The following is a 24,241-nucleotide window of genomic DNA, read 5'->3' on the forward strand; positions in this document are numbered from 1 at the left end:
AGACATCAAGTTATACTGTGGAGATTTTTACTTAAATTTCAGGTGTGAACCAGGTTTACCTGTCAACCTTTGGTGGCTGGTCCGGGAGATGATTTTACTCTCCGTGAAGGCTGGTAATTGCTCATCGGGAGGTAAGAAATGTGTGGGCACCAGCAAGTAATCATTTGAAGATGGGACGTAAGAGAGACAATGGTGGTAGAGGAAAATGACAGGATATTTCAAGCAAGTGTTGCCTTAGAGATTTTATATATTGAGGAAGAGCAGGCATTAAGATCATAGGCTGAAGACTAAATAAATGCCAGATTAGAGATAGACTAAGTATAAAAGGAAATCTTATACTATCGGCTCCACAACGTGATGTACATTTTTCGGTATTTACATTTTGTTTTTGTTTTTAATTAAAAAAAAAAGAAGAGCAAAATACAGGGTAGTACAAAACTTTACATTATTTTCTGCTCTGAAGAATATGACTAGAAACTGTTGCAAATGAGAACCGAATCTTATACCAACAGAATGATTCACTCATATAAAAATTATTTACCTTAATACAAAACTTTATATAAATTAGTGTAAATAAGAAACTGGCATCAAGTGTACAGTATATGAAAAGTGTTTTTCTGAGCAGACTTATGTGCTCTACCCCAAGGTAAGATTCTGTCATATACGTGAGTGAATCATGCTGTTAGGCAGGGTGATATACCAGTGTCACAGGAATGTTTTCAACCATCCCTGCAAGGTCATACCAGTACTAAGGAACATTGGAGGATATCCAGCTAAAGTGAGCTGTAGCAAACTCAAATCATATACTGTACACTTAAAGCCTTTACACACCTTGATAATCCTGAGATTGCCTAGAAGCACCCTAATAAACTACTGGTCGGCTCGCTTAATAGCTTACCCTCCTTGCCACCAGGTGGCAGCACCTAACCCTGCTATGGTGTTGGTCCACCTCACAAATTTCTGATAAAAGACAAAACTGCTAAGAGGAAAGGCCTGGTTATAAGCAAGGAACTGAGCCAAGTGTCAGGCCACCCGCTGGTAGAGTCGTGCCCTAACTCGGTATCCTTGAAAGGCTCCAACAAAAAGTGACTTGATAATGAATTTTACCCTACTTTAAGTTCAAAAACACAACATGTCCATAAAAATCACCTAAGGCAATATCTGTGTCAAGAATGGACACCTGTATAAACCATCCCATGAGTATGGTTTAAACCATATAAAACTTACATAAAATACTAACTAATCTTTTAATATTATTTTCAGGTAAGTGTTTTATTTAAATAATGAAAAAGTATTTCCAAAAGTCTCTGAAATGCATCCCAATGCAACAATACATTACTGGGGCCCTTTCATTTTGTGCTAAACCTGTATCAGGAAAATAGGGTTACAGTATATTTCAGAGACCATTAAAAGTTGGCCTCTTCCTGCTCTGGTTCTTAATGAAACACCTACCTGAGCATTAACATGTAATACTAACTCCAGGTTTAAGCCAAAAATACAGTACTGTACTGTGCTTAATGACATCCAGAATGCTTGATGATGCAAGAATATAATCTAAAATCTTTGCAAAACAAGAACTGTGTCGTGTATGAGGACACAACAGTCAACAATGAGGACCTGAAAATTATCATCTCACAAAAGATAAAAAAAAAAAATCCTCAATGGTTTTTTAAAAATTTGACATACAACAAATACATATATACAGTATAATAATTATAATAATTCACTTTGTATGGGGGACAGGAAGCCAGAGTGTATTAATACACGTTAAGCTTTTATCGAGGACCGCCACTTCCCGGGGTCAAATTACTGACCCTGCCCAGGATGCAACCTCACAACAAGCTACAGTTATAGTACAGTATATATATATAATATAGTACCAGCATACAGTATAGTACTGTATCCTCAAAACTGCATAATTCAATACCACCCAAAATGTAGACTGTTCAATATCAAATTTTAACATTTTTACCATTTTTGAGGAATGCATCCCATACATTAATTAAAGCCCGCTTGAACTGTATTTAAATAATGTATAATAAATATATATTCAAAGATCGTTGTAATTTCTGAACGTAAACAACCTGGTCTGCCTCAAGTGGGCTGTGATGGAGAGAATGAAGACAGTGGGTACAGCAAATGTAAGGTACCTTATTATTATTAATGTTATTTATTAATTATTAGTGTTGTTTGCATTACCACTTTGAAAACAAAAATTTTTTTTATATATAAAATAAAAACTCTTCTTATAAAAAGTGGTAGACAGATTGAACAATTTGAACGATATGTAGTGTATGTCAAAACTATTGGACGCTTCAAAGCATCATAGGACAAAGATGATAGGGAAGACGGGACATCTCGAGCATGGCTCTCATGCACATAGATAATTATTAGAGAATGCACTCAAATTCACTGCGCTCAAATTCTTATTTTTATGACTCACTTCTGTACTAAATTTTTAGGATGCAATAACTAAACTACAGACAACCCATGGTCCGACCACCTGCTATTACAGACAACCCATGATCCGACCACCTGCTATTACAGACAACCCATGGTCCGACCACCTGCTATTACAGACAACCCATGATCCGACCACCTGCTATTACAGACAACCCATGGTCCGACCACCTGCTATTACAGACAACCCATGGTCCGACCACCTGCTATTACAGACAACCCATGGTCCGACCACCTGCTATTACAGACAACCCATGGTCCGACCACCTGCTATTACAGACAACCCATGGTCCGACCACCTGCTATTACAGACAACCCATGGTCCGACCACCTGCTATTACAGACAACCCATGGTCCGACCACCTGCTATTACAGACAACCCATGGTCCGACCACCTGCTATTACAGACAACCCATGGTCCGACCACCTGCTATTACAGACAACCCATGGTCCGACCACCTGCTATTACAGACAACCCATGGTCCGACCACCTGCTATTACAGACAACCCATGGTCCGACCACCTGCTATTACAGACAACCCATGGTCCGACCACCTGCTATTACAGACAACCCATGATCCGACCACCTGCTATTACAGACAACCCATGGTCCGACCACCTGCTATTACAGACAACCCATGGTCCGACCACCTGCTATTACAGACAACCCATGATCCAACCACCTGCTATTACAGACAATCCATGATCCGACCACCTGCTATTACAGTCATCCCATGGTCTGACCACCTGCTATTTGAATATGCCATCCATTTGTTTTCCATCCAACGTGCCTCCCTCACCACTGTGGTGATAGGAGAAAGCCGAGTGTGCCCAACCAGCCACCTGTAGCACCGCATGAGTGTCTCCCATGCTTTCACCCAACCTGCACCCATTTGCCAGACTAATTTAATTTTGGTAGCATGTTTAGATATGCTAAGTTGTAACCTCATTATTTTACCAAAATCCCTGAAAATTATTCACCATGTCATACCAAAATACAGGTAACAATTTGACAAAGGCTTCTATTAACAGCAAACACACGAGGAGGAAACATGAAGTGATACATTTTGAGCAGGAAATAGAGCTTATTAAGTGGAGACTGCAAGGAATTTCCGCAAGAAAATTAATATTAATGTGCAGTGTTAATATCCTGATGCTCAGATAAGGCACTTGAAGCACAGCCATGATGCATGTGAAAATACATGGCAAGTGTTGGCTGATGCAGAAGGTGCATACAAAATTTGAGAAAACTGTGCAAGGCTCTGATTCACCTCCAGATCAAATATATAATGCTGACGAGGCAAGTTTGTATTGGTACAAATTGCACATGTATACGTATGCTCACTGTGATGATACTTCTGGGTACATGCAAAATATAGAGGCTCGTTGTGCTGTGCCAACGTAGCTAGCACGCATGAATATAAATTGCTGGTTAATGGTAAAAGAAGAAATCAAATGGATATTAATAAATATGGAACAAGTCTCTGGTTATTTATAAAGCTCAGACCAATGTATGGATGTACTCTGGACAGATATATATTTTGAGACTTGGTTTTAAGCTGGTTTTGTTCCAGAGGTGGAAGAGCACTTAATTTTGTTTTTCTTACACAGGTGGGTAGAGGAAAAGATAACATGTGACTCCTGTTAGCAGGCTGAGAGCTTTCCATTTCCAGAACTCATGGGAAGTCTTACCCCTTAGTTTTCCCTGGAACAAGGCCATACCAATCAGTTAACAACCAAGTACCCAATTACTGCTGGATGAACAGGAGCAAAAGTAAAGGATTGGCACCCATCACATCCACACCATGAGATAATCAGGGGCATGGATCACAGCACAATTTAAAATCGGCAAAACCTCTACTGTTTATAAATTACTTTGCCAGATACCTCGATGAGTAGGAGGCTAAGTAAAGGAATTTGTGAAGACTTTTATAATAATAAGCCATGTAGAGCAGGCGATGAGTCACAATAACGTGGCTGAAGTATGTTGACTAGCCCACACACTAGAAAGTGAAGGGACGACGACGTTTCAGTCCGTCCTGGACCATTCTCAAGTTGATTGTGTCAACTCGACTTGAGAATGGTCCAGGACGGACCGCAACATCGTCGTCCCTTCACTTTCTAGTGTGTGGTCTGGTCAACAAGCCATGTAGGGCATAGAACAACCCTGGGACAAGGTAAAACACTCAACTTTGAGCATGGCTGGAGCAACCTTCAAGCCTCTTCTGGGCATGAAGAGTCTTGAGCAGGCAGATTTTGAAGGTTTTAGTGGTCAGAAAATTATTGAGATACAAAAACTACAATAAGAACTCCTTGTCTGTGTAACGGAAATAAGAAAGCAAGGAGAAAGTTAAGAAGCTCTTTAAAAGAATTCTATAATTCAAAAAGAGTCCAGACTTGGCCACTGATGAATTCCTATATTTTTATACATTAACTTTTTGAGAATAAAAAGGCAAGGTATAAAAAAATTGATATTCAGAGAGCATTTTATACAGGTTACCAAGGAATCTCACATTGAAGAATCTAGTGTTCCTGCTTCAAGTTCCCCAGGAACCTCTGCCTAACTCATCTCTAAGCTTCAACTTCACCACTATGCTAACACTGACATTATTTCAAGATTGCATTAGAGCAACACCTTGACTTTTCCTCAGTACCCTTATATAGTTTATTGTTTCTATTATGAATTGTGTTGCATTTTTTAACTTTATACAAAAACCTGGTCAGAATTCCTTGCATGACCATTTTCAGTCCCAAGGTGATCGGACCATGGGCTGGTGCTTGAATTACAATAGTTCTATAACCCTGAGTTCATAAATACTTTTAATATGCTTCCATTGTAAAGCAATTGTATCATTATTCTACAGCATCAATACATACAATAAGTGGAGCCCCCTCCACTTAGTTTTATACAATGGGCTATGAACATAACAGAAATTATAAACTATGCCCTATTGTATGTATTAATGCTGTAGAGTAATGATACAATTACTATTAGGGGGGGGGGGAGAAGAAGAGGGAGGGGGGATATACATCCACTCTTCAACATGTACAATATTGTACATCATCTCAGTTATTAGTCATATACAGACATTATAAAGGCAACAGATTCTAAAAGTACACAGTGTAATAATGCAAGTGTTGGAGGACATAGCATGACAGATCACACACTTGCCCACTGTGTGAGGTACTATACAGTATTTAGAAAACCTTACTGATACTGCTGTGTGAAATCTCCTTGATGATGGACTCTGTCTCCCCCTCTCTTTCCTTCATAATTAGACAACATAACCATCTGAAATGCTCCTTAGCACTTTAAGGTACAGCTCTGAGAGCCTGGTGAGATTATAGTCCTAGATGGACCCTGGTCCTGACTTGGGGAGCGACCAAGCGCCGCTCAGAAAGGAGTATTTCACATCACCCAATAACTTATTTTTTCCCAATAAGATTCTTAACCAAATTCTACATGAAATGCTTAAACATACGGTGTTTGGCAATGCATCATCACATAAAACTTAAAGATGACTATTATAAAGATTGTGGTACACTCCAAGTTAAGAATACATGGAAAAATTGTACAATGCTTCTGAGAATGTTGCTAATGGAATGAACCAACAGCCTGAAAAATAATTAATTTTACATCTATTATACTATATTAATATACTCCTTATATCATTTAGTTAAAGATACAGGTATGCTTTAAAGTTAGATATGAAAACACGGTGAAAACAATGCTGTACTGTATATCAAAATAAATAAAAAATTTGTATGAAAATTTCTCAGTTTTGCTCATCACAAGAGAAACACTGACAAGCTGCAAGACTGGCCTCTCTCAGTGTGGCATCTCGTCTCCATGGCTAGGATTATATCGTAACACCACTAGTAAAAGGCTTACCAAATGTTTGTGCATTCCATGCTGTCTTTCAAACTTTTATTACTTTTTCTCTTTCTATACATATTCTAACTTTTGTACATCTTAATTTTCAAATTTTCTTAACATTTTGTTATTCGCACAGTATTCGCTCTTTCTTGTATGTATCCTCATGAAACTCCTTACTGGTATTTATATTGTTTTTCCTTGTTTATATACAAATTAAGCCATTTTGCAAATTCATCAAGAATTCCAGTTGTTGCCAATGAATACTTATTATCTGGCATACTGTACATACTTGTCCCCGAAGAAAGCATGGGGAAAATGGGACACCCTCCACACAGATGTGGTCACCGCGAGTACACCCTCTACTAAAATGTTATGAGAAATATTGAGGAGCCGAGGAGCAAACAACAGAGCAGGCTCCCAAGACATTGGAGGTGTGGGGGCCAAGACAACCCCGAGACCCCAAGACACTACTAGAAACACCTTGTAGTTTAGATAGGAATGCCTAATTTCTTTTAAGCAGTCACTTTTTTTTTTATTGTGGGGGTTTCCCAGAAAATGTGGTTCATTTCTGATCCCCCTTGCCTGGCAGAATGAGCCAGATTCTGGTCCTGTTTCTGGTAGGCGAGAGATGGGTCTCGGGGACCCTGATGTCTTGGGCTAAGGCTTGGTGGTACCAGAGCTAAGCTTGGGCAGCTACTGAAGGCTCTCTCCCATAAAGATGAACATGGTCAAATATAAGACAAACAAAACAATAGGAGATTGAAATCTAATGACTAGTCTACAGGCAGAAGCAGCAGGTAAACCTATGAAAATGCAACTACTAAAATATAGGTAGTGGTCTGGGCTAAGATCATCTAGGTGCAATTTTGCTAGCAAACTATTGAATATCTATGCATAATTTGGGTATCAAAGCAATTAATGGCTACCTAATATTTATGAAGTAATTCCTGTCATGTAAGGGAGTTATCTTAAATCGCTGCTGAAAACGAACCGCCATGCATTCTTCGAAACCCAGTAAGGATTAAATGCATGTGCTTGTTAAGTCTTATTTCCATTGCGTGAACTCTTTGTCTTTTTAAATTTAGTGCGAAAAAATTCATCCAGTGTAATTTTATGGTGATTTCTTGCATTCCGTGGATTTCCAATTTGTGTACTTCCAGTCCGTAAGGACGGGTCACGTAGTGTGGTCCTGTTGCCAAGGGCTTGTGATTGTGTACTCGGTGTTGAACTTTGACCTTTGTTACCTGCCTGACCTAGACTGTAGGCCAGAATTAAGGAAGAAAGTTGTCATCAGGGATTGTTGGGAGGTCGTCGCATGATATACCTGTTTATCCATTACAATATCAACTGGTAAATCACAAGAAATGTTAAACAAATATGATGTGATGACACATGGCAGAGGCAAGTGGAGCAGTGTATGTGGCAGGTTTCACTGTTAAATTATTCACTATTATTTAATGTGCAGCATTTCATATTATGTTCCCCACTGTGGCTGGCAAGCGATTTGTTACTCCTTTATAGGCCACTGATGAGGTCAGTACTGTAAGGCTTGCTTGAAAATTTGCCAGCTTTGGGCCCCTCTAATTATCCTGCTATGAAAGCATCCTTGTTCCTGAATCATTTTGATCTTACATTTGACCTTTGTTATGAAAACAGAATTAATTAAATTACCTGTAATAATATATAAATATCTGAATTCTTGGTGTCAAGTGCTGTGCCGTGCTAACTGCTCCATTTGTCACAGCTGTGTGTTACCACAATGAGTTTTAGGTACGTTATGTACAGATTACCTCATGATTTCTTCACTAAACTTATTTTCATTATCTAAAAAATACTACAAAAAACTACAATAATAAACTCACTGTGCCCTACCACTTTCATTATATTTTTCTTACTTTTTTATTGTTATCATTCAATCTAACTTAAATGTATTAAATTGACCTCTCATTCTAGTTCACATCTTTCTATATTCATTCTTATTATATTATATTAATTTGTATTGTCTAATACTGTATTTCATTCTGCATTTCATTATTTTTTGCAATACAGTATTCAAATTTAAGCGAGTCATTCTGTGCAAGCTTCCTTTTATTATAATTTTACTGTAATTCTAATCTAATTTATTTTTTATAAGGCAAACTACATACAACTATTCTTGGAAAGGCATATCACAGATAATAAAGACTCCTATCACATAACTCTAATAATTGTGTATACACAGATGCTCCAAGACTGATCTGCTGAGATTCATAGAAGTTTTAAATTTATGTGAAAAGTGCTTTCTGAGCAAGTTACTCCCTAAGGTAAGTTTCCACTGTCTCAGTAGCAACTAACAGTTCATTGGATACCTGATGAAAACCATCTAGCTTCAATGACTTCTAGAAAAAAAAAATAAATGCAAAGGAGAACTCAATCAAATAATCAATTAACCTTTATGAACCAATTTTCCTGGCCACCACCAATCTTGAGGTTATCTTGAGATGATTTTGGGGCTTTTAGTGTCCCCGCGGCCCGGTCCTTGACCAGGCCTCCACCTGCAGGAAGCAGCCCGTGACAGCTTACTAACTCCCAGGTGCCTATTTTACTGCTAGGTAACAGGGGCATAGGGTGAAAGAAACTCTGCTCATTGTTTCTCACCGGCGCCTGGGATCGAACCCGGGACCACAGGATCACGTGTCCAGTGTGCTGTCTGCTCGGTCGACCGGCTCCTAGTGGCAGAACTTTGTACACATCAGAATTCTTCCCAATGAGCCATCCGTAGACAGTTTAACTAGCAACTCCAATTCTCTGTCCTCATTATTAGCTCTAGCTTACAGTGCATGGTCTTTAAACAGCGCACACACGATCAAAAATGAGAATAAACTTGAGACTAGTTCCAATACTTAAACCTGCCTAAAAGAAGGGTAAAGTAAGGTCAAAACATACACACCTGCAGGAGAAACTGGTGGCAAACCTAATAATAGGAATGAAGGAGGCAGAAGGGGTGACCAGTAGGGTCACTCCATGCTGCACTATGCAGCAACTACATATCCTCATAGTTTCACATCATAATGTCCAACACCAGGAGGTAAGAAAATTAGCTAACAGGCTAAGAACAGGTCACCAGTACTGTCACCCCTGACTGCAGTAATAGACAGAAGTCTGATTGCCAAGGCAAGAGTTATAAACTATCCCCCTAACTAATAGTGTTAACTATAAAATGAGCTAATGATAAAATGAAAAACAAATGCAGCAGAATAGCTCTGCCCAGACATGACCTGAGTTACCACCAAACAGTTCAAAGCCATAAATGGTGGGTAAACAAATAGCCAAATGTGCATATCAGTGCGAGTCACCTTCATTCTAGGACAACACAAGGGAGTGTGTAGGAAGTGTTTAAACTCAAGTCAACAACTGGAAAACACAAAGACTTGTATACCCACCATGAGTGTAACTCTTGTCCTGTAACTATACATAGGTAATTATCACACGCACATGAGTGAAAGGATATCCAGCATATTAAGCACTGGCTCATTGCATGCATAAAAGAGTTTGAAAGGATCAAACAAGTCATTTAACTGAATTTTGGTTCACTCTTCTCAAACCAACATACTTGACACTCGCGTAGAACGTAATGAAGCTCGCGGAGAGAAACCCTGTTGTGAATAAAAGGTGCTTTCACTCACTGATGGCTGGAGTTGGTATGATCACCAAACCACACACCAGAAGACTGACAAATGACGACGTTTCGATCCGTCCTGGACCATTATCGCACGACTTCATAAAGTTCAGGACGGACTGAAACATCGTGGTTCTCCATCTTCTGATGTGTAGTTAGGTCATCATATCTTCAGTCATGTTATTGTAATTCACTGTTTGCAGCTGGAGTTGGTAGCCGGCCAAATCAACTGGGTTGTTAAAAGGAGAGCTTCGAAGAGCTTTGAGTCAATTTGAGTAGTGCCTTCTAAAGATCACACAAGCTAGATGGTATTCTACAGTACTCTCTATTACAGTACTGTACCATTAATAACCTGTTGCAGGAATCACTTGAAAAGTTTCCAAATGCACTGTTATCTACCTAGTTAGATTGTACAGTATATTAGTTTGTAATCAAACTGGAAACCTTAGGAAGCAACTGAGTGTCATTGCTCAAATATATTTGTACCATTTAAATTATCCTATTAAATTTTTCCTTCCTTTCAGACACATTCAAATACACTTCTTGCTCAACAGTGCATAGTTTTTACCTTCAATACGTTTATTACCTAACTGTGTATGCTAAGATGAGTTTTCTGAGCTTGTCCCCTTGGTTGCTCTGCGAGCCATGTATCCATATGGTGCACACAGAACCACAATATACAACAGACTCTGTTTACCTGTTCCTGCATTATGATGGGGGATCTTTGTTAATGGTTTTGTCGCAACACTGCAAATCAGACTTGAAAGGCTGACCTCATTGAAACTTTTAAAATACTGAAGATGTTGGAGGATGTTAATCCATACAACTTGTTTAAATAGGTCAAATAATTAATAATAATACTGTAATTCATTATGTCAAGGGACAGGCAGCTAGTTTATACATACAGTATATGTTAGGCTTATATTGAGGTCCTCCCAGGGTTGAATTACTGACCCTTCCCAGGATGCATCCCCACAATAAGCTGACTAACTTCTGGGTACCTATTTACTGCTAGGTGAACAGAGGCATTAGGTAATAGGAAACATGCCCAACCATTCCTGTCCCACCAGGGATTTGAGCTTGGAATTCTTAATTGTGAGTCGAAAATGAACCGGACTGTGCTATTGGGACCACTCTAATGTAACACACACACACAAGAGGCAACAGCTTCAAGCTCAACAAGCCACAATGTAGGGCAGAAGAGTTGCCTATCCACTGAAGCCAGTTGTAAAAAATCATCAGTAATATGGGAGGGACCATTGATAAGCCACCGGCTTCCTGTCCTCACCACAACTCGTCCTCCTAAGGTTTCCCAACGTCAAGAAAACAGTCAATTTAACGTGTCCTTTTCTAACCTACCAAAGGACCCAAAACAGAAAACGTGGCAGCATATCACTTTTGCGAGCCGCCTGCATTTTCTAGTACAACAATTTTCGGCCTTATGTAAGGCATACGAGCGAAAAGTGACGCTCTTTGTAGGAGGACAGGTTGCACACCAAGAGCCAGTAGATAGATGGTGAGCTTCAGGTAAATACATTAAGGAGAGGAGATAGTGGAGAATTCTCTGTCCACCACTGAATGACCAGCTTATTATTAGACAAAATAAAATAAAGTAAAACTTCTCAATGCCCCCCTCTCAAGTGAAACCCTAGACTCAATAGGGAGACTAATTATCGCTCTGCTAACTATTGATTAAACCATTAGCCACCATTCATGACTGCCTCTAGAATGCAGCACGCAACATGTCAACAGGGTATGGGAAACCGGCAGCCCTCACTTGTTGCCTGGTGTCCACCCACTTGACATGCTCCCCTGTGAACACTAATTCAGTCAAGCTTCACCGACAGATAATTCTATAAGGCTATCTCTGTGTATGGGCCCCCTCATACTTTAGTGTTTGCTTCATGTGATGGTTACCCAGCTCACTGTATGTTGTTGGACTTTGTCTGTGTGCTATCTGCGAGGGGGAATAGTGAATTCTTCAAGGACTTTCCTCCTCAATTTAGATGAAAGGACCATTAGCAAACATCCCTGCCATGGGGAACGAAGAGGTCATCAGAGCCTCATATATTTCAAGGCCTGGATGAATCTTATGGGAACATGGCTAGAAAAAGGAACCAAGGAACCACTTAGAGAGTAGAGCTTCAATATTCTCAATGTTTTATCATTTTATATTCTGCACTCATTCATATTCAAGTGCATTGTTCTCCGTGATCTACCTGTTGATATGAGAAGCGATGCTATTGTTAGTGAAAGCCCAGCGCAGAGTTCGTTTCACAGGGACGTCTTCGTTTAGCTCCTCATTCTGCTGGAGTCACGAACATTAAGACATAATGAAAACTAATTAGACTGTCGAAGGGTGATTGATCAATATGATTCAGACTACTAATGGGTGATTGATTATTGTGATATCAGTAGTATCTGCTAGATTGATTATTGTGATATCTGGTCAATATGCAAGTGGTGTGATGACTACCAATGGCTGATCAGTCAATGTTAGTGTTTAAGTAAAAAGTTAGAGTGATGTAAAAATCCTCCATCACTTTTTTCAACAAATATTTCAATAGTTCTGAATTTACATGAAGTAAAACCTCTCCAATAACCTAAAGAGTGACCTTGAGTTAGGAATGTGCCAATGTGTTCAACTCCACACAGTATCCCAACTCTTAAAAAAAGTTGCCATTTTTAAATGCCTCAATGATTTCCAATACTTTCACAAGACTTCTAATAGATACTACTGTATCTAATAGCAGTATGGTAATTGTCATTTCCTTCATTTTCAGATGCGTGAGTTGGGTGTCTAAATTTTCAGCGATGTTATTGCGACTTACATTCTGCGTACTAACAGTTCAACATGCCGTGTCTCAAACTTGGAATGTCTAAAAAAATTTCTATAAATAGATATAACTTTTATCACATCTCAAGTACTGTAAAATAAAAAATACTATTTACCCATATTTTTAAAAATCACTTTCACAGCGCCTCTCTAATTTCAGAAAACTTGAGATTCTTGTTTCCAGGCTAAGAGCTCTTCACTCAAAGCTCAAATGAGACCTTACCATACATGTATTTCCCAGGACCCAATCTGCTAATCACTTTACAACCAGGTCCCCAATAACATTTGAGTGAATAAGGGGGAATAGCAAATGATTGGTGCCCAGTAATTCTACCCCGCCTAGGACTTGAACCCAGGACATTTATGCTGTGAGGTGAACAGGTAACTCCACCACAGGGGTGTTGTAATCTGCTTTTGAATTTTTTATAACTTTATCACATCACAACTATAGACTTACAGTATTTCTTTTGCATCATCCACATTGCATAATTTTCTATAATATTTCATTCACATCATCAATATATCTCAAGAACTTTAAACTTCTTTATAGTACTGTATCCAATTCTGCAAAATATTGACAAAGGCCAGCCAGGCAGCTGTTGAAAAGCTATTGAAATACACCACTGAAAGGGAAGTCCTTATTATACACCTGTAATAAAAGCAGAGTCTTTAACTGAAGTGTCTTTCTGCAAAGCTCTGATCCATCTCCAATACCACAGAACTTTATTTTAATGCCCCTCGAAACTACAGAACATCTCTTGAATTATTTTGTAACAGTTTCCCTGCCATGTTCAGCATCACTATTTCAGCATCTCTTTTACAAGGGTCTTCAACAATGTTACATGGTGCACTTTTTCCCGCCCTCAACAGATAATGCACCTACTGTTTTTCTCTTCTCCGTTTTTCGAGTGTCGCAGTTCTCTCGGCAAATATTTCAATCTTAATTTACAGATATCTGGTCTAAATACCATGACATAAATGTCTAAAAATTTGCACTTCACTTATAAGAAAATTGTTTTAGAATTAATCTTGATCAGAGATAAGCTAGCACTACTTCTAATAAAAATAGTTGATCATTATATAATAAATCTTGATTCTGGAATTGATCTCAAGTTTTAAGTAATATTTGGCTGCTAATCAAATTGGTATGGAATAGCTGCCCTTTTTTTTTAATTAAATGATAATTAAATTGCATTTAATTATTCTGTTAATTAATTAATTATTAATTAGTTTGATTCTAGACTGCCTTTAGTACTTTCATTAATTATTAAGATATTAAGTCTGTCAAAATGTTCAACCAATACCCAATATTTATAATGTTTTTTAAACATGCTGTGATGAATGAAGCCTAATTTTATTTACTTATAACAAAATTGACCTAAAAGAACTTTTTGACACACTCAAATCACTTTACTTACATGAGTGAGAATGATACAGACCCCCCTCCCCCCCACAAACCTTGGAGGCTTGTATTTATTCATCAACACTGTATTATATCAATACGTATATTATACGGATTGCTGGTACGTATTATATCAATACGTACCAGCTATCTTGGTTTCTACACATACAGAAATGTACATGTGACAAAAGAGACTACATTAAACAATGACAGAAACTGATAAGGTTACTACTTACACAATATATATACCATACTGTATATTTACCTGAATTTACCTGATATTAAAGGAGTAATATTAACTGTAAAAATACAAATAATTTAAATCACCATACAATTCACAATTTTATGGCTGGAATGTCTTTTACATTATTATTCAAAATACAGTACAGTACAGTAATACTGTATGCAATGCTAAACCTCATCAACTGAAATAACAATAACACCATTAGTTATCAAAACAACATTGGTAAGTTAAAAGAAGGGAAAACAAATTAAAAAACTGTCCAATAATAGGCCTTATCTGGTAAATACCGAGAATAGAATGTCCTATTAATGTGTGAACAAATCCCTGTACACCTTGAGTTTACCTACAACAAGCTGAAAAAGAAAGTTATTAATGAAATATACAATGCACATTACTTATAATTTCACTATAAACCTTTACTAGATTATTATATAAATATGTTTCTTTGGTGCATCATTATAAATTGTTCTCACACTGTAATGACTGGTATGAAGGTTCTAGTTTTATTTCCATTAATCCTAAATGTTTTGTTTTTATTTTATTTTGTAATAATAATGTTTAAGTTTCAATGGCTAATGTTTGCAAGTATGTTATGAGAAAATGTTTGTCTCCGTATGTAAAGTAGTTTTCCCACGCAATTTTGTGAGGGGGGGTAATGATGTGTGTGTGTGTATTCACCTAGTTGTACTTGCGGGGTTTGAGCTCTGCTTTTTCGGCTCATCAATCAACTGTTACTAACTACTATTTTTTTTTTCCACACCATACACACACCCCAGGAAGTAGCCCGTGACAGCTGACTGACTCCCAGGTACCTATTTACTGCTAGGTAACAGAAGCATTAGGGTGAAAGAAACTCTACCCATTGTTTCTCGGCGGCGCCTGGAATCGAACCCGGGACCACAGGATCACGCGCCCAGCGTGCTGTCCGCTCAACCACCGGCCCCCCTGTGTGTGTGTGTGTGTGTGTGTGTGTTGACAGGTGGTGTTTTGGGTGTGTGTTGACAAGTGGTGTTTTTGGGTGTATTTGTGAGGTGCGCAACTCACTTTTGAGTTATTTGAGAGTTACTCACTTATTTGAGAGTTAATCTGGAGAGATGATAAATAAACTGGATTCCATGTTGTATCATGTATCCCATTCCTTGTCTCTTTTTAATAAATGTACAGTAATGTATCCAACTTGTTTGTCTGTTTAAGGCTCAAAAATTCAAAATAATGGTGTCGGTCACTCTGTGTTTCCTCTTGTATTCGAGGTGCATCTTTTATATCTTTCAAGTGTTCTGCTTATCCACATTTAATTAACATACAAGTACTGTAAGTTCAGAAGAGAAGTGAGGAGGGGTGGGGGGTGGAGGGCCTTTATATTTTATTAGTGAATTATTTTGTAAATTACTACTGCCTCCCTCCTCACAACACAAAGAAACTATTAAGAATTACAAGTGGTTCTAAAGTACCTTCGTAAGTCATTAATACAACTCTGAATTAAAAAGTAAATATGTAAAATGCACACCTTATTATATGGGTTGCTCCTGAAAGCTTTACGCAGTGCGTGTGCATCATCGTCGTGCTGTTGAGCGGAGCCCTGGGACACTTCGGAAGCCACCCGAGCTTGTCTCACGTGTACGAATGATCCACGCTTCTTCCTTAGTTGAACGTTCCTACATACATAATTATTAGTCTAATTTCATACTCCACATACAAAATATGCAATATTATTCTACATTCAAATACCCATATCAATTTGCAAAACAAAATTGTTGTTGTTCTCAAAACAGCAGCAATATATATATATATGCATCTTCAACAGTCACCAAATTATTGTTTCCCTGGGTAACTGAGGTTATATTTTCTTCACAATTTTCCGCATACAACTGACAACATATGGGACACGACTGGATATATATTTCAAATGAAAACCCAGCAGTGTATAATAATAATAATAATAATAATAATAATAATAATAATAATAATAATAATAATAATAATAATAATAAATAATAATGTAGTTAGTTAAATATTTACATATACTGTATAATAAGATACTGAGCCAAACAAAAATTTGGACAAGAATGCGGAGTGCCATTTCTATTTAGAAAGTAATCAATTAAACTACAGTATAACATTCTTATTAGAGGTAATAGGTGAATCTAATCACTTCTATACTCAATATATTTTCACATATTAACATGTTAAAGGCATCTACCTACCCATCATTAACAAGGCCAGGAATGTTGTGTGTGAGATCTTCATCTTCATCCTCGAGGCGCAACCTAATTGTAATGGAATCTTAATATCAGAAAACATCGGTTTGAAAATATACTTGAGGCATAAATATAAAGGCAGGTACATGTTGATTTGAGATCTTCATGCACTTCACTTTGTCTATAAAAGGGTCATGGGTTGTGGTGATGACTGATGCTAGTGATGGTTGAGGTGATGACTGATGCTAGTGATGGTTGTGGTGATGACTGATGCTAGTGATGATTGTGGTGATAACTGATGCTAGTGATGGTTGAGGTGATGTCTGATGCTAGTGATGGTTGTGGTGATGACTGATGCTAGTGATGGTTGTGGTGATGACTGATGCTAGTGATGGTTGTGGTGATGACTGATGCTAGTGATGGTTGAGGTGATGACTGATGCTAGTGATGGTTGAGGTGATGACTGATGCTAGTGATGGTTGAGGTGATGACTGATGCTAGTGATGGTTGAGGTGATGTCTGATGCTAGTGATGGTTGAGGTGATGACTGATGCTAGTGATGGTTGAGGTGATGTCTGATGCTAGTGATGGTTGAGGTGATGTCTGATGCTAGTGATGGTTGAGGTGATGACTGATGCTAGTGATGGTTGAGGTGATGACTGATGCTAGTGATGGTTGAGGTGATGACTGATGCTAGTGATGGTTGAGGTGATGACTGATGCTAGTGATGGTTGAGGTGATGTCTGATGCTAGTGATGGTTGAGGTGATGACTGATGCTAGTGATGGTTGAGGTGATGACTGATGCTAGTGATGGTTGAGGTGATGTCTGATGCTAGTGATGGTTGAGGTGATGACTGATGCTAGTGATGGTTGTGGTGATGACTGATGCTAGTGATGGTTGTGGTGATGACTGATGCTAGTGATGGTTGAGGTGATGACTGATGCTAGTGATGGTTGAGGTGATGTCTGATGCTAGTGATGGTTGAGGTGATGTCTGATGCTAGTGATGGTTGAGGTGATGACTGATGCTAGTGATGGTTGAGGTGATGACTGATGCTAGTGATGGTTGTGGTGATGACTGATGCTAGTGATGGTTGTGGTGATGACTGATGCTAGTGATGGTTGTGGTGATGACTGATGCTAGTGATGGCTGTGTGGTGTATAACACTTGTTGGTGTGATGGGCATACATTGTGAAATAAGTGAAGAGAATGAGTGGTGAAGAGTACAGCATGCTACTGTACACTGCTTTACTCCTTTAGGATCATGCCAAGATGTGACCACCCACAACAGTCACCTTAAATCCTGGTTACCAATTTACTACTACGTGATAAATGGGGGTAAGGAGACGTGCCTAAATATTTCCCCTGCTCGATGATTCCGAGGATCAACGTCCCCCGCAGCCTGGTCTGCTCAACCAGGCTGTTCAATGCAGCTTCTCGTATTCTGACAAGACACAGCCTGGTTGACACCTGAGCAACCAGGTTGCGACTTGTACATCAGATTGCAAGCTGCCAAGTCAAACAGCCTGTTTGATCAGACCAGCAACCAGGAGGCCTGGTCAGAGACCGGGTCGTGGGGACATTGATCCTCGGAATCACCAACAGGCAGGTAGTCAACCCAAGTTTGGGTACAATCAGTTGTGTACTAACTTCACTAACTGATGTGCTTCAAGTCACTTCAAGTCACTAACTTAGTTCAATAGCTCTCTCACTCAAATGTAACAGAATTTGTCTAGGGATTGAAAATACAGTAAGAATACAGAGTGGATTATATGACTGACCTTGGTTGAAGCATTATCTCATCCTTATGTGATGATGAGAAGGACGAACCTCGCGATCTTTTATCTCTCTTGGTTGAGGCACAGAGAGGTGTGACTTTATCCTCAATCATGGCTACTGGACCATAGAGGTGAGCATAATGCTCTCTACAAGCAAAAAAAAGTTTTAAACAACATCTATTATGAAATATATAGAAAAATATTTAAATCTTTTATGTTTTATCATAATCATATTTGTTTACCTGTTTTGCTACTCCACAGAGAATAGTCACACTATCGTGAAGCATCAACGAGCAAATTCGTAGGAGCTGTGATGAGGGTTCAAACCTATGCCATGGGTGTTCCCAGGCATGCGCTCTAAACAATTGTGCCACGACATGGTCCATGTCATGGCATAATTGTCTAGAGGGTGGGCTGGGAACGCCCAGTGCATGGGTTTGAACCCTTATCTCGGCTCATATGGATTTGCTCTTGTTGGCTACTGTATCATAGTACAGTCACTATAGTAGCAGTAGGAAGTTAGTAATTTGTGAGGCAATGTTTCATGAGCAAATTGTTCGGTATTGTGACTCGGTTCGACTTTTTTTTTGCTCTGGATTTATGCTGTCTACATTTGACAGACTATAATAATGGTCTACTGTTAATAAACCATTAACCAACAGGTCTACTAACAGCAGATTAGTAGAGAATGAGTGGTGAAGAGTACAGCATACTACTGTACACTACTTTACCCCTTTAGGATCATGCCAAGATGTGACCACCCACAACAGTCACCTTAAATCCTGGTTACCAATTTACTGCTACGTGATAAATGGGGGTAAGGAGACGTGCCTAAATATTTCCCTTGTCAATATTTACAGGGGAACAGTAAATATATTACTGTTTATATAATATCAACACCAACTTTGATACAAGTTGGTGTTATATCAACCAACTTATAAGCCAACACCCCTCACTTTGTACCTCACACCCAACCACTGAGGTTACAGCTCTTCAGAGTCTGATTCAATTATCCAGATTTTCCTTATGGATGTCTCTGCACAGGGTGTCCAATGGTACAATGTTCATTTCTATCATTTTTACCAGTCATTTATATCTCTCTGACTAGCTTTCTGCTTAAGCTTGGTTTTAGGGTTCTCTTTCCCGGTACTGAATAACCTGTTGTTGTTGTTAAAGACTCGCTACTTGGAACAAACAGTTCCAAGTAGCACGGGCTATGGTGAGCCCGTAGGTACTTGTTTGTAAAAATACTGATTAACCAAATCACGAGAGAGAGAGATACTAAATATATATCTAATGCCATGAAAATTAACCACAACTGTCAACACTGTACCACGGTTACAAATTTATACTTACGATATTGCAATTTTTTCAAAAAGCCTTTGTAGTTTTGTTTCACAAGTGGGTCGTAGAAACCACTTTTTCAGGTATTTGTCATTATAGTGTACCATTAGCTCCTGAAATGAAATAGTGGTGTCACTAATGAAGGTGAAAGTCACTAATTATGACTTAATTTCTCTAAAAATGGTTTCCTTATTTTTCACTGGTATAAGCAAAATTTTCTTAATTTGTCAGCATGACAGAAAATGAAGGTGTATTATGCATTATGGATTCATAAAGACATGGCGTATATTTAAACATGATTGTATGTTACGTTCTATCAAATTGTTTTCTACAAATTTAAATAAGTTTTCTTTACTTTACAGTACTACACAGGTATGTACTAAAAGGATAATGTGTTAGCATAGTACATATATACTAGCACTATTTAGAAATCCAACATTCTGTTTGTAACTCATTTTGTGTGTATGTACTTTTACCTGAATAAAATGATTAAACCTGCCCGAAATGCTATGCGTGTTAAGTGGCTTTTCAAAAATGTTAAAATATCAATGCTTTGTACTCTCATAAACCCACTGTACATTCTTGTATTTATATAAATAAATAAATAAATAAATAAATATAAATAAATAAATAAATAGATAAATATTATTATTATTTATTTCTTTATTTATATACAAGAAGGTACATTGGATTAACAAATTCACAAGGGCCTTGATGAGGAATCGAATTTACACCCAGGATGATCCCAGACGCTGCCTTAGTCAATTAGGCAATGACATGGTCAAAAGAATTGCAACCGGGAATTCTACTGAATTCACACGGATCCTGCAGCCTCTCCGAGACACACACCAGGATTTTACACAATTTCCCCCATGCACTCGGGCAAATCTTATGGATTTGTTCATTTGATGCATCATGCTATTGTGGTTTCTGTAAGGTACATTGGATTTATGAGAGTACAGAGACTTAAAAGTTTGACATTCCTGTTAAGCCACTAGCACACATAGCGTTTTGGGCAGATCCTTAATCTAACATATAATTTTATTATTATTAGCACAGAATTTGGAGCAGATTACCCAGCGGTACTGCACCACGAGTGAAGTTAAGGATAGACTCATCCATGATGAAGGGGCTGCCAGGCCAGCTGCTCTTTTCTCAATTCAGTATCTTAATTTCTCCAAACTTGTTGTCACCAGCATCTCACAACTCACCCTGAGGTAGAAATCTCCATGCTGGCCAAGAATCTCTTCCACCCCAGCCATGATGTGGTCCATGGTTGTGTCATTAATTTCCTCACTTAGATTTTTCTTGCCAGATTTTTTTTTTTGAATTTGAAGGAGGTTGACTAACGGTTTAATTGTCATTCCCTGAAAGACAAAATTGTTGGATTAGTCTTAAGTTCAAAATAACAATATGTAAATAATTTGTTGGGTTATTATATACAATATACCTACATAACTGTATTTTGTTATTTACCAAACAATAAAGGCCACTCCCAATTTTAACGAAGGATGTATTCCAATACTTTGCTATTAAGACACTGGAAAATACTGAACCAGGCCCTAAATGCAGCTAAAATGTGAGTCCAGTAGCATACATTTTGACTGTGAATGTGGTATATATATAGTCATTACTTTATCTCTGTGAGGTTGTGTTTTGTTGTAGTTATCTGCAGGTTATTATTTATTGGCATGGGGTAAAGATCTTGGTAACCTAACATTAGCTACGTCCTCTGCTGAGGATGTAGCTACTTCTGGACAGACCCCCTCAATAGCTCCTTAACCTAAGCAGTGGTCCGGCTGTGCTCTGGGAAGATGCACCAGGCCTCCGAGACCCACTCTAGCCTAATGGGAGAAAGGACCACAATCTGGCTCTCTGTATGGGGGAAGGGGAGTATGGGGGATTAGAAACCAGCCCAAAATCGAGAAAAACTTATTAGGAAGCATAAGTAAAAACAGGGGGAACTATCAAGGGACAGCACCAAGTCATTACAATAGTATAGGGGGTCCCAGGTGGTTTGGTGCAATCCCTGGGATTTCTCTTACCCTGCTGGGTTCTCTATCTTACCTATGCACTTTCCATCTCATATATTTCTTTGATTTTCCTCTATTTTTCCATCTATTTTTTCTCTCCATTACATATATTTTTCTCTCTCTCCCAACTATTCCTCTATCTCCTTTCTATCTATTTATTTAAATCTTCCAAAATACCTGAATGAAGATGGTGAAAAGAATAACAACAAGTGTAGTTGTGACAAATATCCTGCGTGGCTGTAAGCTCTTGTCTAGCATGTTGACCAGAGAGAAGGCCACGGCCCCGCGCAGCCCACCATACGCTGCGATGAACTGCTCCTCTACACCGATCTTCTTTACCCGGTAGCTATTCATAATTCCCGTTAGCATAAACACCCCTGCCAAGGAAAAGGTGAATGAGTGAGAGGAGCAAGAATGTGAGTATTCTCAGTGAGTAAATATTAAAGGTTATGGGAATTTTTGAGTGTAAGATATAAAATGGAAAACACTACTATCTCTGTGAAATACATTTAATAATAATAATAATAATAATAATAATAATAATAATAATAATAATAATAATAATAATAATAATAATTAATTTAGGAACAGTACATACATAGTTGCAGCGTTACAGTACAAACATTCTGTTAGATTTAAAGATAGAGGTAGTACATACAATACCTAAAGCCACTAGTACGCATAGCGTTTCGGGCAAAGGTGAATGATTTAACTTTCTTCCCTTTCTTCCAAGTGGTGCCCACCATCATTGCTGTGGTAAGTATGACAGTACAATTGTTTGAATTCATTAATTTTGAATAAACTGTGTTTAAATTATTGGTAAATCTACCTAGGTGAACAGACGCATTAGGTGATAGAAAACGAGCCCAACCATTTCTGTTAGCTCATTAGCTTTGCATTGGAAGTACTTGCTTGATTGCTTAATACTTGATTGCTATGTCATGGGTTCGTATCCTGGCCGGGGAGGATTTACTGGGCGCAAATCCTTAACTGTAGCCTCTGTTTAACGCAACAGTAAAATGTGTACTTGGATGAAAAAACGATTCTTCGCGGCAGGGGGATCGTATTCCAGGGACCATAGGATTAAGGACTTGCCCAAAACGCTACGCGTACTAGTGGCTGTACAAGAATGTAACAACTCTTGTATATATCTCAAAAAAAAAAAAAAAAAAAAACTATTTTTTTTTTTTTTTTTGGTCTGTCTTTATTTTGAATAGAAACAGCCTAAATTTAAACATTTAACAACAAGTCTATAAACATTTAACAAGTGTATACATTTACAACAAGAGTAGACACTGCTGAGCTTGCCTCGTTCACCCACCCGCTCGCTCTCACACATAAACCACAAGCTTTTAAAAGGCATTTCTTGTTTTCATATGAATAAACTTTCATTTCTATTATGTGCGTCTTTATTTTTAATAAAAATAGCCTGGATAGGTTTAAGGAACAGTCTATAAAGAGAGGTAAATTTCATTACTGATACAGAGAAATGGGAAGAATTATTGTGCTGTATTACCCGCAAGAATTGCATAATGTTTGCAAAGTGCCGTAATGCAAGACTGTAATACAAAATGTGCATAGAACATACAAAAACCATAATTGAGGCAAACAAGTGAAAAAAATGTGTGCTGAAAATGATGAACAGTCAGCCAATCTATGACTGCTGGTTTTAAGGAAACTCAAGATACAATCAGTCGAGTACCTGGATTTACCTAATTGTCACTAGCTATAAAGGGGGACAGGAAGCCTATATACGGCTTCAAGAATAGTAATTTGTTTCTGTATATCAAGAGTAGACTACAATAAATTTTGCTGTAGATAATTTAAATCATGTCATAAAGACCTATCATCAAACAACTTAATCATACATGATTTGACTCAGTAATCTCAAGTGTTGTAAAGAACTCGGATTAAACATGGCAGAATGTGACAGATTTGATTGTAATTAATATATCAATCATTTCAATTTTGGCTACTTTTCAATATAGGTAAAATTGAGGCCGTCTCAGTTTGATTGAAATGCTGCACGTTACACTTACCAACAAACCTGAAGATAAAACACAAAACGATGCTCCAGAGTACAAAACCCGTGTGCCAGACATGGTCGTTGCTCACAAGCACCATCCCCAGGAACATGAAGATGATGGTGTCACATGTTGCACTAGACAGAGAAACAAACACACCAGTTGAAATACAGAAATAAACATTAAAGAATCAATATGGATGGTACTCTTACACTGAGGAAACATAACAGAAAATAAACTGTAAAATTTCAACTTGATACAAAATCTATTTTGCTTTAGATCAGTGTTTAAAGCAACTAAAGCAAAATACAAATTTATTTGTATTAATCTGTGAAGCTCAAAGCATATGTTACCCCACTTTACTGATAGAGGTGCTGAAAAAACA

At 38.1% G+C, this 24,241-nt stretch overlaps 1 protein-coding gene across 8 annotated transcripts in view; it reads right to left on the reverse strand.

The window, feature by feature from the left end:
* The window catches only part of LOC123771035 (probable Na(+)/H(+) antiporter nhx-9), a 113,496-nt gene that overhangs the window by 10,774 nt on the left and 78,481 nt on the right, over window positions 1-24,241 (reverse strand). For 6 of the 8 annotated variants that reach the window (XR_006774434.2, XM_069309627.1, XM_045763284.2 and 3 more), the window contains 7 exons: window positions 23,872-23,993; window positions 22,010-22,209; window positions 21,011-21,166; window positions 19,812-19,912; window positions 18,459-18,602; window positions 16,682-16,744; window positions 15,985-16,132 (listed from right to left, as the gene is read on the reverse strand). Coding sequence is in view for 6 of the 8 variants with exons in the window: in XM_069309627.1 (XP_069165728.1) it covers window positions 15,985-16,132; window positions 16,682-16,744; window positions 18,459-18,602; window positions 19,812-19,912; window positions 21,011-21,166; window positions 22,010-22,209; window positions 23,872-23,993 (934 nt within the window). In the remaining 2 variants the exon portion in view is untranslated. Of the gene's footprint in view, window positions 1-223; window positions 7,596-12,214; window positions 12,301-15,984; window positions 16,133-16,681; window positions 16,745-18,458; window positions 18,603-19,811; window positions 19,913-21,010; window positions 21,167-22,009; window positions 22,210-23,871; window positions 23,994-24,241 lie in introns of those variants that run through there. The other 2 variants (XM_069309628.1, XR_011223785.1) reach the window with 2 other exon arrangements.

Source organism: Procambarus clarkii, chromosome 65, assembly GCF_040958095.1.
Source record: "Procambarus clarkii isolate CNS0578487 chromosome 65, FALCON_Pclarkii_2.0, whole genome shotgun sequence".
NCBI classification, from domain to species: Eukaryota; Metazoa; Arthropoda; class Malacostraca; order Decapoda; family Cambaridae; genus Procambarus; species Procambarus clarkii.